At 48.8% G+C, this 17228-nt stretch overlaps 1 protein-coding gene across 21 annotated transcripts in view; it reads right to left on the reverse strand.

Moving 5' to 3' along the window:
- Positions 1-1407: 1407 nt before the first annotated feature.
- nfasca (neurofascin homolog (chicken) a) overlaps positions 1408-17228 on the reverse strand; it is a 98461-nt gene continuing 82640 nt past the window's right edge. For 12 of the 21 annotated variants that reach the window (XM_035387897.1, XM_035387896.1, XM_035387895.1 and 9 more), the window contains 7 exons: positions 16402-16524; positions 12335-12484; positions 9878-10009; positions 8350-8419; positions 4184-4195; positions 3409-3441; positions 1408-1666 (listed from right to left, as the gene is read on the reverse strand). In XM_035387897.1, coding sequence (XP_035243788.1) covers positions 1438-1666; positions 3409-3441; positions 4184-4195; positions 8350-8419; positions 9878-10009; positions 12335-12484; positions 16402-16524 — 749 coding nt within the window. In that variant the 3' untranslated portion in view covers positions 1408-1437. The remainder of the gene's footprint in view (positions 1667-3408; positions 3442-4183; positions 4196-8349; positions 8420-9877; positions 10010-12334; positions 12485-16401; positions 16525-17228) is intronic. The other 9 variants (XM_035387914.1, XM_035387912.1, XM_035387913.1 and 6 more) reach the window with 5 other exon arrangements.

The following is a 17228-nucleotide window of genomic DNA, read 5'->3' on the forward strand; positions in this document are numbered from 1 at the left end:
ACAAAATATCTTTTCAGATCAAAACAAACCTTGATCGGCATTTAGCCATGCAATAAATTTTTTTTTTTTTTTAACGGAGAAAAGTGGGGGAAAATAGCATCGCTTGCTTTCCTACAGGAAAAGGCAACCGGTATCACCGATGTGCCGAGGCAGTCCCACCGTGGGAAGACCTGCAGGTTCGGTACTGAAGGGTGAGTCCTGAAAGCATGCCCACGTGTGTCGGGGAGAACACTTTCAGCTTGAGGGCCACAGCGGGACCAGGCTAGGAGACGAGAAATTTTAGCGAGCCAACCGTCAGGTCAGACGGCCAAGATATCTCCAGAAACGCTTCGTACCATTTCGCTACCCTCTTCGACCTCTTTGTTGCACTACAAGACTACCATGCTTTAGAATAATATCTCATATAGTGTCGTTTTTTTTTTTTGTTCATTTTTTTGTTTGTTTTCCTTTTACAGGGTACGTCAGGCAGCCCACTCGCAGGCCACAGTGATTATGCTACAGCAACAGCCATTCAAATTCTCTACAGACTGGAAGAAAAAGAAAGGACTACACATACCATGTACATTAACATTGAAAGTAAAAGATTTGTTACTGGATTTGTAGTGCTGCCTGCCTAGAAGAGAAGAGAAAAAAAACCCAACAAGGAAGTGACATTTTGTAACCCAACATGAAGCAAAGCCATTGGACGGTAGTACAGAGTGCATAGTTTTGACGGGCACAGAGATTATGTGCCGGCACTGTTCACGGCATTTAACTGTTTATTTACTTACTCAATTTATCAACCAGGAACCAAGATCTTTCATTGTGAATATATCAATATGATAAACCCATGCCAGTGTCCTGGTGATTGGATGGCTTGTAACGTACAGCTGATATGTTTGTTGACAGATCTGGCAATTTTGCTCTTCTTTCTTTTGAAGCTAGCAACAAAGAAGGAGGGGAGAAAGGGAGAAAGTAAATCCTCAAAAAAAAAAAAAAAAACCCAAAAAAACCAAAACAAAATGGCAGAAAAAGCAAAGCCACACAAAACGGGTGAAAATCCCCACGCTTTCTCCTCCCCCCCTTACATTGTCCTTTAAGTCCCGCCCCCTGAATAGTACACCGAGGTCTGTGCAGGGGAAGAGGAGTGGGGGGGTGGGGGATGGGGGGGGGAGACTGGTACTGACTCCAAAAAAAAGTCACCTTTGTGGGCCAATTAGGAGCCAAACTGTAGTGGCCGTGGCAAGCGCAGGTGTCACGTCCTCCACCCCCTCCCTCGGTCACTGAAAGTGGGTTCGTCCCTTAGGGGGTGCGTGGGACTCTGTGGCTTCCTGGCATCTGGTTGGTAAGCGTGTGTGTGTGTGTGTGTGTGTGTGTGTAGATGCGTGTACAGCACCCACCGTCCTCCCCCCTCGGGGGGGGGGGGGGGGGCGGGGCAGGCGCGTGGGGGGGGCGGGGCTATGCCAGGGAGTAGATGGCATTGACGGGGGAGGTGGCTTCGGAGCTCTCGTTGCCCTCCGTCTCCTCCTTGTCCTTCTTGACGGTGTACTGGCCGATGAAGGAGCCGTCCTCGTTGAACTGGCCGTCCCCGCCCTCGCCGTAGTCCACCAGGCTGTCGTCGCTCTCCTTCACGTTGCCGTCCAGCGAGGCCTGGCTGCCCTGCAGGGGCTTGTTGTCCTCGTCGCTGCTGGAAGGTGACAGGAGAGGGGACAAAGGTCAGAGGTCAGGGGTCGGGGGACCAAGGTCGTAGGTCAGCCCCGTTTGTTCTTTCGCACCGGAGGTTTGCAGAGGGTACAGAGCTACTCAAAGTCCACCGCAAGTTTTGGTGTTGGGGCAGCCATGCCGTAAACGGAAAAACTACAGCCTTAATTCCCACATATTGCACTGCCATTCGAGCCTGGACCATGATGCACTACTCAACCTTGTGATACTTGAGCAGACATCCAGGAGCACAAATTGATATTAATTGCAAAATGTACTATGCACTGTATGCATGCGTGCATGTGTGTAAGTATGCATGTACGTTTCGTACATATGCTCCAAAAAACAAGTAAACAAAAACAAATGTACACTTTAACTGAGGTTTCAAACCGACTTTACAAAAGCAAGACTTTTTTTTTTTTTTTTTACAGAACGTGTATCCCTGGATTTAATGAACCCCTGGACTTAATGAAACTGTCCAGAGGGTAAAATGTTTAAATATAGCACATGATTAATATGAGGTTTTTTTCTTTTTCAGCATGGCACTTCATCTTAAGATGACATTGCAGTTTTTGGATTGATTAAATAAGCTATTTAGAAGCACTGGATGAGAGACCCAGACCACTAATCCTATCAGAGATTAAGATTACTGCGCTGCATGAAAACAAATGGACACAAGTTTTAATTAAATGTTGAGTGCTTCTGTAGTGCAAATTTTAACCTTCACTAATCTCAATAAAGAAAAAAAATGTGCAAAACTAAACCCAAATATAATATACGTGATATGCTTTTTCCCCTCTTAAATAATGCCATGATGGACATAGTAATTATTATGGTGAATTAAATAAGTTAAAGTAAGGAAAAAAATAAAGAAATAAATTATACAAACAGAACACCATTCAGCACTAAGAACAAGAATAAAAACCTTCCTTAATACATTACCACGTTTTATATTCACAGCAGAACAAACTTGCAAACAAAATGTATTAAAAAAAGGAAACATATTTTACTGGGAGGAATTTAACTATAAATATACAGTATATATACTCTAATCTCAGCATTCTCAAGTAACATGCTGTGCCATATTCCTTTTACACCTGCAGGATGGGGGGGGGGGGGGGGGGGGGGCGTGATGCCTCATGCAGCATCATAAGGAACCTTCTGGATCAAAACAGGCCAGCCAAGAGTAAGAAAATATCATTTAAGCAAAGAAGTGGTGCAGTGCTAGCAGTAGCAGATGCAAGACTCGGTTAAGTTCGGTTTTTAGTTTTTCATTGGTATTCCGGGGGGGTGGGGGGGGGGTGGGGGGGTCCACTGTGAGTCCATGTGAGGCTTCTTGCAGAACCGTGAAGCAGGTAAATTTGGGGAGGGGCCACCAAAGGTTACCAAGGTTACCAGGAGACAGGACTCTCCGCATGCAACATGCTAGGTTACCATGTCAACCGGATAAGTGGGCAACAGAGGTCAGAACAAATAGCGATCTATGAAAACAGAAACACCAACTGCCACCTCTGGCCCCAAAGGACTGACTCTTTCAAGCTTTTAAAAAATATCACTCATAGCTTGGGTCAGATTCAAAGGCATTTTACAGAGTACAAGAGCTGGTAGAAGATACTGATGAGAATAAAACTAAAAAGTTGCACAATCCGTTTATTTTGTTTTAATCGATTAATCTGCGGAACGGCAATAGCTTTGGGGTTAATGTGTTAATCACACTCTCATACGTACCGTCTGAAAGGACGAGCGGGAACGCATTTTTTCCTAAAACACGCATTGAAATAAGACCATTTATTAAGTGGAATCTCCATTTACGGCCACACCCCTTGTTCATTGAGTTTTCTTATGACATGATGTGCGCTTGACCTGATAAAAACTCTGGAAATGTGGGACTGGTAAAAAAAAAAAAAAAAGTCTGACATCTTGTGGGGACCAATACTGTTCAATCTAGCCAATTCTCCACATTTGAAAAGTACACTTTTTCAAATGTCTTTCAAATGAGTCAATGATTCATTTCCAATGACTCATCTCCTGGCTTTGGAGCTGTCACCAGAACAGCCTTATGGCATAAGAGACTCTATGAAGAGAAGGGTGTTCCTCAGACAAACCCTAAAACCCAGCAGTTTTGGCCTACTGAACCTTTAGGATTATGTTCATTCATTAGTCAATGAAATGAATAGATTTGTTTTTTTTTTTCAACATGGAGATTATATGTTGATTTAATGATATTGGTTTAGTCACAACAATATTTTATTTTTCAAAAATATATAAAATACATAAGTGGGAGAAACTGATTTATTTTGTTACGTGAAGAATTTAGAAAAAATGTGATGATAAATGGATTATAAAAGACTAATCGATTAAAACTTGCCGCATAAATTATAGAAATAATTATCTATAATAATTTAAATAAATGGATAAATATTAATCCAGGGAGGTGATGTGCATCTCGGGGTTAACAATTCAGGATTTGCGTTAGGATGCCATTATGATTCTCTTCTCATACCTTTCCAGAGACCTGCGTTTGTCCAATGGGAAAAGAGAACAACAGGCACAAAAGGGGTTGGAAAAGAAAGAGAACAAAAATATACAGTGAGCAAAGAAGAAAGCAGAGGAAAGGTAGAGGTAGAGAGAGACAAAGAGAGAGAGGGAGAGAGAGAGAGGGAGAGAGAGCGAGAGACAGACAGAGAGAGACAGAGAGTGAGACAGTGAGAGAGGGGGAGAAAGAGAGAGAGTGAGAGAGAAAGCAAGAGAGAGAGAGCAAGCGAGAGAGCGAGAGAGAGTGAGAGCAAGAGAGCAAGAGTGAGAAATAGAGACAGAGAGAAAGAGACAGAGTGAGAGCAGGAAAGAGAGCGTGAGAGAGCGACAGAGAAAGACAGTGTGAGAGAGAGAGAGAGAGCAAGAGAGAGAGCGAGAGAGAGCAAAAGAGAGAGTGAGAAAGCAAGAGAGCAAGAGTGAGAAAGAGAGAAAGAGAAAGCAGGAAAGAGCATGAGAGAGAGCGACAGAGAAAGGCAGAGAGTGTGAGAGAGAGAGAGAGAGAGAGAAACACTGCAATGCTACTGTAGCTGTACTCTGTGACATTAATAACACTGACGCTGCATGGAGGAACACCAGGTGATCAAACCTCATTCTGTGAGGGCCCTGTTAGTAAAGGTCACAGGAATATAAACTGCCACACAAAAGGTTTCAGCACATTTCGAAAATACAGCATGCATCCAAAGTCATTTACATTTCAACAGCGTTTCATTCCAAAACGTTAGCATTTAAGTGCCAACATGTTGAACGTTTAACACTAACCTCCATTAATTGTATAGAAGTGAAAATGTGAAATACTGCGTGAAAATTTGTTTTTGAACTTTAATGTTTCAAAGACAAGTTTTAGGCTGTATTTGCAATATATTGTTCAGACATTTGTGTACAAAGACATAGATGTGAACAAGTTCTACAATATAATTTAATTTGAACGAACGCATTTTTCACTCTAAACAAATACACTTGAGTCCTTGTTTCTAAATAGGTCTCACACGACACCAAGACAAAAGTCTAGCAGTGCAATACCAAAATAGATCTTTTTTTTTTGACAGTTGCTTGGCACTTCCTGGAGACATGCATCACAGAGGAAAGCATTCACCGGTGTGTTCCTCCAGTCACCGCGTATGAACTGAATCAGCCCCACGCCTATCAATACACATGCAAAAAAAAATAAAAATAAATAAACACTAGGACTTCAACAATTATCTGGTGCAGTTGTGGGTCAATTGCTATTCACTATAATTGAGTCTCACTGTATTACACAGAATACTCCTGCAGGGGTGTCAAACAATGATAACTGCCGTCAGAATTATTTACTGCAGTCCCCGAAGGACCTTATTTTGTCTGTCCTATTTTCAGATCTTTATCCTAAGAGACGGATCATTTTTAAATGTCAGCCACCAAAAAAAAAAAAAAATAAAAAAGAGGGGAAAAAAAAAAAAGGAAAAAAAAAAAGAAGGAAATGGAAGTGATTAAACAAAGGCACCGTGCCGAGCACATCAAAAGCTGCAGGCTTTCAAAAAGGAAAACTTTATTCACATGCGCCACGACACCTCTCCGGATAATTGATCGCTCCATTCTTTCTGAAAGTGCCTCACTAAGAATTCAATACCATCCGAAGATGCGGGAACCACGGCGATGGGACAGGAAATCAATGGAATATTGATCAGAATGCATCTCAATTACATTCATAAACCCGAACTCAAACCACAAGAGTGGGGGGGTAAACAATACATAACCCCCCCCCCTCCCCCCCACCGTGGATTTTTGTGTTTGACACCCCTGGGAGATGGAGGCGGGAGGAGAAGAAGGGGGGGGAGTGGGGGGGCAGACTGGCCAGCTCTGACCTCAGTTTGGGGAAAAAGTGACTGTGGTCCTGCTACAGACATGCTCGGGTTCGATCAGATGCCGTGCGGGGACCGAGTACCTGTTCTCATTCCTTACGTTAAAGCAGCCATTGGAGGAGGGGGGGGGGAGAGAGGGAGAGCCGTGAGCTTAGAGGTCAGTAGGTCAGTCTAAAGACAGACACACACAATCTGCAGCACACAATCCACAGTGAAGAGATCACAGCTCTGCACAAATGTAGTAAAATGAAGTCGTACGGTAGAGCAGGGCCATATACCGCAACGACAATCATCCAATCATTCATTGGGTAATGAAAAAACAGCCAATCGGCAGGTGGTACAGCTTCCCAGTCATCAAGTGATTTCTTTTTATTTTTCCAATCGCATGGAACCTGCAAGGCCTTGCTGCTGATTGGCTGTCTTATCAATACCCAATAGATAACAATGGTGACGTTTCCCCCCCCCAATCCCCCCCCCCCCCCCCAATCCCCCCCCCAGAACATTTTGCATGGCCTGTGAAGTCTGAAAGTTTACTACCGCATCAGGTGTAATTAAACAGACAAAAACGAATAGGAAAGGCCATACACCACATGGTGGTGATGGCCGGTATTGCATGCGATAATTATCACCACGGTTGATGGCTCAAGCCCTATTGTACACCATTCCCACATATTCCACTGCAGAGCCTCCATCTTAAAGAGCCTGGACAGGAGATACAGCAGCAACCAAACCAGCTATCAGTGCTGAAGACCATAACAGACGAGAGCTGAATCTCGCATCCAAAGGCAGAACTGACAGAAATGAGCACGACTCCTTCGACAACTCGCGTCCTTTATCAATTCACAGCCTGAGAAACTGACTGTGACAGACAACTCATCCATCACCTCCAAGTGCAGTCAAATAAACGAGGAATGGCTTTTTTTATTTTTACTTTTACAAGATTGATACCGTCTGCGCTCAAAGTTAACAGTGACACAGACACACGATGAGTCTCGAACACCCACATAAATATGAAGACCCAGATAAGACCTGTTCAAACACACAACTTTGCCCTCCAACTGCATTTTTTTTAGGCGGCACTGGCCAACAGAAATGTGTCGTGTTTGCACAACGTGATTTATCCGGCTGCCCGCTGTTTGGATTAGCCAGATCACAGGAGGAAGGGCCGTTTTGGGCCCTGTGGCCCCCTGGCACACGGCTGTTTGGATTAGCCAGATCACAGGAGAAAGGGCCGTTTTGGGCCCTGTGGCCCCTGGCACACGGCTGTTTGGATTAGCCAGATCACAGGAGAAAGGGCCGTTTTGGGCCCTGTGGCCCCCTGGCACACGGCTGTTTGGATTAGCCAGATCACAGGAGAAAGGGCCGTTTTTGGGCCCTGTGGCCCCTGGCACACGGCTGTTTGGATTAGCCAGATCACAGGAGAAAGGGCCGTTTTGGGCCCTGTGGCCCCTGGCACACACAGGAGGGCTTTGATGGCTGACGGTGGTGTTCACACCAAAGCCTCATCCAGCCAATGGCAGATGCTCTCTCTCTCTCTCTCTCTCTCTCAGCTGGAGCGGCTGAGTTCATAGCCGTTTAAGACGGCCTGGAGGTGGAGATGAAGCGTAAGGTCACAGGTGTAATTAAATCCGTGGGGGGTAAGGGGATGGGGGGGTGGGGGGCCCAAGGCCAGACACGAGGCTGGAGTGGGCTGGATTCTCCCGGCAGGAGGTCCAGCCATGCTGGGGGGTCTACGAGGCGGACCGCCTATGAATCGGGGGGAACGGAGTATGAATCGGGGGGAACGGAGGGCAGGCCCCTCCACCGACAGGTCATAACTCACACTTCCAGGGCAGTATGAGAGCAATCAATAACCCCCCCCCCCCCCCGCCCCCCCGCCCCTCCTGGGGTCTCTCCCGTCTCCTGAGGGTGTGTGTCCTACAGGGCGACTGACAGCACATTCTCCATTTCTGCCCCGGCTGAATTAAATCGGTCCTTATTGTCCGTGAACGCGCGCGCACACACACACACACACACACACACACACACACACACACACACACACACACTCACACTCACACGCACGCACACTCACGCTCACGCGCACGCACACACACACACACACACACACAAAAAATATGTGTCTTTCCACCGCTTAAGGAGTCTACCCAGGAAACGCATCGATTACAAGGGAGAAATATCCGCGACGGACACGTTTTACACTTTCAAACGCACATCCGTCAGGCCTTCGCCGCGCGTCCGGTAAGTGACGGTGAGCGCGCCGTCGCTCAGGGGCTGTCGGTAATAAGCTACCTACCGGTAGTCAAAAGAGCCGTCCTGGTCCTTCTGATCCACTGCGTCCAGCGGCAGGTCCTTCTTATCTCGCACTGCCAGGAAACACAGAAGAAGAAGAAGAAGAAGAAGAAAAAAATAAACGGAAAAGAAAGATTTTTTTATTAGTGTGATTACGATCTCTGGATTTCCCGGCAAGAGCGGCAGCAGGTAAATAGTCACGACCGCAAAGATGTTATTTCTGCAACAAAGAGAGAGAAAAGCCCCAAAGGAGAGCACAGCGGTTCACAAAGGACGACGACTTGGGCAAGATGTACCGGCTCCAGATAACGGTGGTGATTTCTGGGAAGACCTCATAGCAAAGATCACAGAGGATGAACTTGGGAGATATTACGCGTTTGTGTAGTATTTGGTGTAAATGTAATATTTAGGTCCAGAAGACCTTCAGGCGAAACATTTAAAAAAACGGCTTAGCTTCCAGGAATTTAAAATAGCTTTTTTTTTTTTTTTTAAGGAAATGTCAATATCGTTTGATTACCTAAATACTCTGAGCTACGTATTACTTGGTGTAATATCTTTTGTATTGTACCCCAATCAGAGACGTCCAACATACTCCTTATATACATAACACACATTGTGCAAGCCATTGGTAGATCTTAGGTTAATGGAAACAGCTGGAGCAAATGGTTTTGAAGTGGAGGAAATCTGAGGAAATTTTAAGAGCTTGTCCGAAACCAATTATCAGCAAGCCAGATCATCACGCTGCACATCTATCTGTCTCACGCACAGGGAGTGAGCAAAAATGGAAGTGGAAAAATAGTGTTGAGTTTTTTAGATTAATACCTTAAGAAGACAAGGCTCATATCAATCCCTACTTAATGGAGCTGAACGATCATATTTCACCCCAAGGTAATGTATTTATTTGCTGTTCAAGATTAAAACGCCCCCAGTCCAGAGCACGGGTATTCACCCAGTGGTTTGAGGAGCACGACACTGATATCTTAAATGCGTTATGGTCTTCTCAGTCACCAGATCTGAACTTAATCAAGCATTCATGAGATATTCTAGACTGATGCTAAAGACTGTTTAGATTCAAATCAACCAATCATGAGAGGACTGGCCTCCGGATGGAAGAGTGATGTCATAATGCTCCTGCAGAAATCCACATGCAGGTGGAAGGTGCACACAGGTCACACTGGCCACACCCATTCTGTTTATATCAGTGGTTCCATTTTCTTTTTTGTTCAACACCTGCAATTCTCAGCATTCAGAAGCCTTCACACCACAGGTGTCAAACTCCAGTCCTGGAGGGCCGCAGTGCCTGCTGGTTCTCGAGGTGCTTTAGGCACCAGTGGCTCATTCAAGCAGACACTGCCGCCCCCTGGGAGTTTAGCTTGACAGCCCATCTTTATGCCCTTTAATACAAAACTGGCATGAATGAAACGGCATAAAGAGATGGACAGACCCCTCTGCAGAGCCACAAACAGGGAGCTGAATCGCAGGGCTGAAACAGAAAGGTTGAGTAAAACTCAGAGCCGTCCTCGCGCACATACCTGGGTACTTCCCTCCTCGACTCCTCTTGATGAAGCAGACGATGAGGAGGATGAGGACGAGCAGAGCGATGGCGCACATCAGCCCGATGAACCAGCCCTGCGTGGCGATGTCCACCTCTTCCTTAATGAAGGCTGCAACGCACACAGACGCGCGCACATGCATGCACACACACACGTACACACAGACATACACACACACACATATAAACATAAACACACACACACACACACGTACACACAGACATGCACACACACACACATAAACATAAACACACACACACGTACACACAGACGCGCACACACGCACGTACACACAGACACGCACACACACACATGAACATAAACACGCACGCACACACGCACGTACACACAGACACGCACACACACACACATAAACATAAACACGCACGCACACACGCACGTACACACAGACACGCACACACACACAAACATAAACACACACACACACACGTACACACAGACACGCACACACACACACGCACATATAAACATAAACACGCACACAGACACGCACACACACACAGACGCGCGCACATGCACACACACACACATATAAACATACACACGTACCCACACGCACACACATGCACAGACACACAGACACAGACACACAGACACACACGCACAAACACACATGCACACACACGCAAACACGCACGCACGCACGCACGCACCCACAAGTGGGGCAGAAAGAGGTAAGTGGGGAACACAGGAAAAGAGAGAGAGAGAGAGAGAAAGAGGCGAAAATGAGATTCAGCCACTTGGATCATCCCGGGCGGTCGATCGAGCTGCGAGCGGACGCGCAGTGAACCGCAACGGCAGAGCGACATCTCTGAGCTGCGATCAAAAACCGGCCATTTTTTAACCGACATTTGTTTAAACCTGCTTCGGTTCACAAGGGAGCAAACACACACACACACACTCACACACTCACACACACACACACACACTCACACACTCACACACGTGACTCGGTACACCAGGGTTTTCCCTTCGGCACCATAATCCGGTCCAGTGATAAGGGAAGCTCTTTTATCGCGTGGGTTTAATATGCATGCGCTTCACGCTCTCTGCACCCACAGACGAGCGGCTTCACACAGCTGTACGCTTCATGTAAATACGGAGCCGGCTGTGCCTCGGCAGGCTCTCACAGTATTTACTTATGAGAATGAACCTGTGCGATTCCCGAGCCTTCGGGCGAGCGATCAGATCGTTCGGTATTCATGAACCCGCGCTCCGTCGCCGAAGTCTTCTGAAGAGAGGAGTCGGGCTCTCCGGAGCGATCGGGACGTGAGATAATTAAACTGAGGGCGCCCAGGCTTAAGAAACCGCACCTGCCCGTTTTTAACCCCCCCTCCCCCCCCTCCCCCCCGGTTTCCGTGCTGAAGGGGGCCCCTTTCAGTTCTGCCCCAGAAGCACCTGAAACTGTAGGCCTCTACTTACACCCAGGACCTCGACTTCCACCCAGGCCCTCGACCTACACCCAGGACCTCTACTTCCACCCAGGACCTCTACTTCCACCCAGGACCTCTACTTCCACCCAGGCCCTCTACTTCCACCCAGGCCCTCTACTTACACCCAGGCCCTCTACTTACACCCAGGCCCTCTACTTCCACCCAGGCCCTCTACTTACACCCAGGCCCTCTACTTACACCCAGGCCCTCTACTTACACCCAGGCCCTCTACTTCCACCCAGGCCCTCTACTTACACCCAGGCCCTCTACTTACACCCAGGCCCTCTACTTACACCCAGGCCCTCTACTTCCACCCAGGCCCTCTACTTACACCCAGGCCCTCTACTTACACCCAGGCGCTCTACTTCCACCCAGGCCCTCTACTTCCACCCAGGCCCTCTACTTACACCCAGGCCCTCTACTCACACCCAGGCCCTCTACTCACACCCAGGCCCTCTACTTCCACCCAGGCCCTCTACTTACACCCAGGACCTCTACTTACACCCAGGCCCTCTACTCACACCCAGGCCCTCTACTTCCACCCAGGCCCTCTACTTACACCCAGGACCTCTACTTACACCCAGGCCCTCTACTCACACCCAGGCCCTCTACTTCCACCCAGGCCCTCTACTTACACCCAGGACCTCTACTTACACCCAGGCCCTCGACTTCCACCCAGGCCCTCTACTTACACCCAGGCCCCGAGGTGGAAGCGGTTTGAGTGACAGGAGGAAGACAGCAGGACTCCGCCTTTTTCAGCACCGCGTTCATCGCGGCTGACGGAGCTTGACGACGACGACGACGACCAACCGCGGCCACGGCCGGCCTTGCGCATTCAACAGAGGTCGCTGGTGTAATTTCGGGGGGTGGGGTGGGGTGGGGGGGGTAGGGGGGATGTGGATCTAACCCCCTCCCACCTCACACCTCCCCACCCCCCCCTCACCCCGCCTACCCCCCTGCCCTAGCCCACGGCCTCCCTCACCTGCACTCGTCTCAAAGGTGACGTAAGTGCTGCTGACGGCGAGGCGGTCGCGGGAGAGCACGCGCAGGTGGTACTTGGTGCCCTCGACCAGGCCCTCCAGCTTTGCCCGCGGGACGTTTTTGACCACCGTTCTCCTCTTTGTCCCGTTACCTTGGGGACAGAGGGGTGGGGTTTGGGGGGGGGAGGGTGGGGGAGGAGGACACAAGAGAGGCGCCGGTCAAGCGGAGGGCGTGGCCTCCCGCTGCCGCACGCCTGTGCGGGGCGGACGCGGTCGAGAGTTTCGGTGAGACCCGCGGCCCCACCCCGTTTTATGCAGGTAACTGAGACGGCGAGGGTGCCGGCCCCGCCTCCCAGCGTAGGCCCGCCCCCAAACTTACAGCCCCGCCTCCTAACTTGCAGGCCCGCCCCCTAACTTACAGCCCAGTCAGATCAGGACACGTAAGTTGGCATTGAGAGGAGGCAGTCTGAGCTTTAAAAAAAAATATTTTTTTTTTTGGGGTTAATTTTCAGTGATTACAGCAGCTTGCATATGTGCTATGGATGAATCTCAGGAGAGAAGCAAGAAAGATATTTTCAGCAGGGAGCGGGGAACGAACGGTTCGGGGAAACAGGTGTGTGGCAGCAGAGAAACGGCGCCTGCCGTGCATATATTTAAAAGTTTGCATTTTCGGGGGGGTGGAATCGTGAAGCTACGACATCTGCTGTATCAGGCACACCAGGACGCACACGGATGCTAACGCTGTAGCACTCTCCAGTCATGTGCTTTTCTCCTGAGAATCACAAAGAGCTCTTAAAAAGATAGTCATCTTATCTGCTGGTGGGGCGGGTGTGGAGTGGGGCAGGGCGGGGGGGGGGCACCTCTATCTCAATTACCTGCACACAGGCTTTCATCTGAGCTCAAGAAACAGCGGAGTCTTTGCCTGAAGCACGGGCGTCAAACGAAACTCCCAGGGGGCCGCAGTGTCTGCGGGGTTTTACGTGGTTTCCTTTCAATCGGCTGCCAATTAAGGCCTTAAACAGAGGGGCGTGGATTCACGAGCCAATCGATGACTTAAACAAACCAGACGACACCACGAAAAACCAGCAGGCAGCGCGGCCCTCCAGGACTGGGGTTCGACACGCCTGTGGCCCAAAGCAGAAGTCCACTGGCAGCCGGACAGGACACACACACAGAGAGAGCAGCCTTCGGGCAGAACGCACCGCACGGGTGACGCACGTCCTTCATGACATGAATGAGCGTATGACATCATCACAGCGAGAATGGCGGCGCTGACATGCAGAGAGGACGGGTACGAGAACCCGACCGGTCCAGCTGCCGAGAAACGCGTTTCCGGAGAGCGGCGTTCCGCACAGCTGAACACGTGACCCGCACGGTCACACGACACACCTTTCTGATCAGGGTGGGAGGGGTGGGGGTGTGGGGTGTGGGGTGTGGGAAAGGCAACGACCAATCGCGTTTAACCGAGTCACGTCGTCGCGTCACGTGACGTTGCGGAGAGACCGCGGCGAAGGACACGCTGTCGAAACTGGAGGAGGAGCGGAGCGGGGCTGCATTCCAAAGCGAGCGACCCCGAGCGGTCGCAGACACAGAAGAGCGTTTCGCGCACGGGCGGGCGAGCGGGCGTGCGACCGGCCGGCCGGCCGTTTCTCATCTGCGTGTGCAGCGTCATGCACGCAGACGAGCGAGGAAGTCGTAGAGTACACGCCATACGCACACGCGCGTGTGTGGTGAGAGCAACAGTACACAGTCAGACAGCCCCTGTCTGGAGGGGGTTAGTGTTCATGGTTCATGCGGCATGCAGCGTCTGATAGGCCCACAGGTGGGGTGGGAGGGGCAACTGACAGTCCAACAGGAAGTGGGGTCATCTAACAGGCTGGCAGACGACCCAGTGCCATCCTTCCCTAATGGTCTATACACAGTATTACCCCTCCCTAACAGTCCATACACAGTGTTACCCCTCCCTAATAGTCTATACACAGTATTATTTGATCCATCCCCAACTGCAGCCATAGTACAGTGAAGGCTAAAAGTGATCCAAGCTTAGGAACCTGGTGGTGGGGATTTGATGGGGTGGGGGCTTTTATAGGTAGAAGGTGAATGGGGGCAGGGGGCAGGTGTGGGGGGGGGGGGGTGGGCTTTTGTAGGTAGAAGGTGAATGGGGGTGGGGGGCCCTTCCTGTAGGTGTGTCCCTGTTTTTGAAAATGTTCCATGAGATTACCACCAAGGGTGTCCGTGAGTCCGTGAGCTCACTCTCCTGCTGAACCGAATTTAAAAGTGACCTAACAGGACATTTAAATGAGAACACACGGGACATTATGTGCTCGTGCATTCAGAGGGAGAGGCGGTCTGTAGACAGGGCGAGCAGGACTGCATTTGATTGGGGCAGCCTGCGTTTTCAGCTCAGGCAAACATCCATCTTCCGCCAGCGAAAGTGGATTATCGATAGGTCTCCAGAGATGACCTTGAGTCGGAGAAATTAACTGAACCTCACTGCCCACCCCCCCCCCCCCCCCCCCCACCAAGTCCCCCACCCACCACCACCTCTCCCACCCACCCATCCACCCACCCTACTACACAGCCTCAAGTCACAAGGTGTCTCCAAACTTGCTGGACAAATCAAATGTGCCGGTTTATTTAGTGAGGAGGGATTAGTCCTGGGGCCAAAAAAATAAATTAAAAAAAGCCTGTTATGACCGATCACCGGAAGCTGAACACCAGCGAATCGGAAGCCGGAGAACAGGGCAGCGTGGGATTGAAAGCGGGAGTGGACGGCCAAACATGCCCAAACAGCCACGACAGACCGACCGCAAGGAAGAGAAGCGCCTATTCAATCCAACCGCAATGCGGGTTCTCCTCGACTTTGAGCGGAGAATACACACACTTGTTTCCCCCCTTCATATCATACCACAGCACAGCAGGGAACAACTACACAACATTTCCTTTAACTTTTTCCAGTAACTGACAAACTCAGAATGTTGTGTAAGAAATAAAAAAAGAGTAACACTTGTGTTACTGCCTCACAAAAAGGCACTACAACACAAATCACATTACGGTTAGATTGAATAGCATCAAAAGACTCTGTAGTAGATGTGAATTAGCATGTCTTTCGCGAGGTTCATTCGCACTGAAAAGTATACTTATTTCCCCTTTTGTATATGATTTTTTTTTTTTCCGGAATTATATTGAAAATTTTAGAAGCCATGAAAATTTGTTCAACGTACAGCCAAAATGTTATGTTCACCCCCTGGTCAGATAGGTTTTTTTAATGAATGCGTCTCCATAACACAGTATCTAAAGGGAACTTTCACAGCCGTCAAGGAAACAAAACTCCATTATCGACTCGTTCCTGCTGGGAAATTGAGTTTTGTGGAAATTCGCTGAGAAAAATGAGACAACGGCCTTCTTTCCGGGCTTTAAGAACTGCCTGCACCGTGTGCATGGCCGAGATCTGACGAAGTACTGCAGTCATCCAATCAGCCTTCAGAGGGAAACTGGGATACGCCAATGGCATACGCTTAATATTAATAATAATAATAATAATAATAACAATAAATAAGTGATACTCAGTTTAGTTGCAATCTCTGAACACAGTCTTAATGTAATCGTGGAATGGACAGGACTCAAATGGGATACCCGTCCTGACATCTTGGTTCCTTAAGTCAGTGGTTCTCAGAGTCCTGGTGCGCTTATAGGCCTCAGATCCATTAGAAACGGGGCGCAGAACATTCGTAACGTACCCCATGCACTACAGCATCCAACAACACTCAAACGTTGCAGCCAATTGGGCTGCCACTACGCTGTACGTAATCAAGCTCAATTTATAAGTTTTTTGAAAACAGTACCTTCCATTAATTAGATCTGTTACTAATATCAAGTCAAATGACAGTTATTTCGTTAATAATTTACAAAACCAAATTTTACGTTCTAGGCTATTTTCTACCCCCAGCTAGTTCCAGAGAACTCTGAGAAACGCTGAATTTTCTGTCTGAGGTTCCCTTTAGAAACTCCTCCCACGATGTAAGGCCCCTCCCCCATTTTCATTCAACCTATCACGTTTCTTCCTTACTGTCCAGAGTGGTCTCTACCACAAATTCACAGTTGTCGGGAGGGAAGTTGTGATTCCAGCTGACGTTAGCATAGTCACTGTTAGCCTCGACCGTCACATTCCAGATCTGTCGTCCTCCAGCTGCTACATGGGACACATTGGAGAGGAGGTCATTAACCATTAAGGGCAGGGAGAGACACACACATCGGACGGACAGACAGACACAGGCTCCCTGTGCCAGCACCCATTGACATATTCACTGAGGCCAGCACACACCAGCACACGTGCAACCAGGGGCGTCGCCAGGGAATTTGGGGTCCCATGAGAAGATCTCACCGTGGGTCTCTCCACCACAGAAAATCCAATGTTCTAATGTTTTTTGAGAACTTCTGTCGGTCAGAGCCCTTGGGATCATCCTAAACCCCCCACCCCCCCCCCCCCCCCCCCACAACCCCAACTCACACCACCTCCCCCTCCTCATACGGCACCACTGCATGCAGCACGCATGCATGCACGCAGACACACACACACACACACACACACACACACACACACACACACAAACACACAGGCACATATACTCACACGCTCACACACTCACTTTGATGTGCTCTGATGGGACTTAGCCTAAGACAGCCTAGTTCTCTCCGCATCTACAAAAGCACTTCTGGGATCGATGCACCGCTCTGGCTTTCATAGAAGATGATCTTACATCTCCATCGTCCGCACTTCAAAAGCTGATTTTTAACGAAACCGAAACGCTAAAAACAAACAACTCTCGTGCTCTTTGGAGGAAAATAATAATAATAATAAAAATAATAATAAAAAACGGGCACTTTTTTTTGAAA

This window comes from Anguilla anguilla, chromosome 13, assembly GCF_013347855.1.
Source record: "Anguilla anguilla isolate fAngAng1 chromosome 13, fAngAng1.pri, whole genome shotgun sequence".
NCBI classification, from domain to species: domain Eukaryota; kingdom Metazoa; phylum Chordata; class Actinopteri; order Anguilliformes; family Anguillidae; genus Anguilla; species Anguilla anguilla.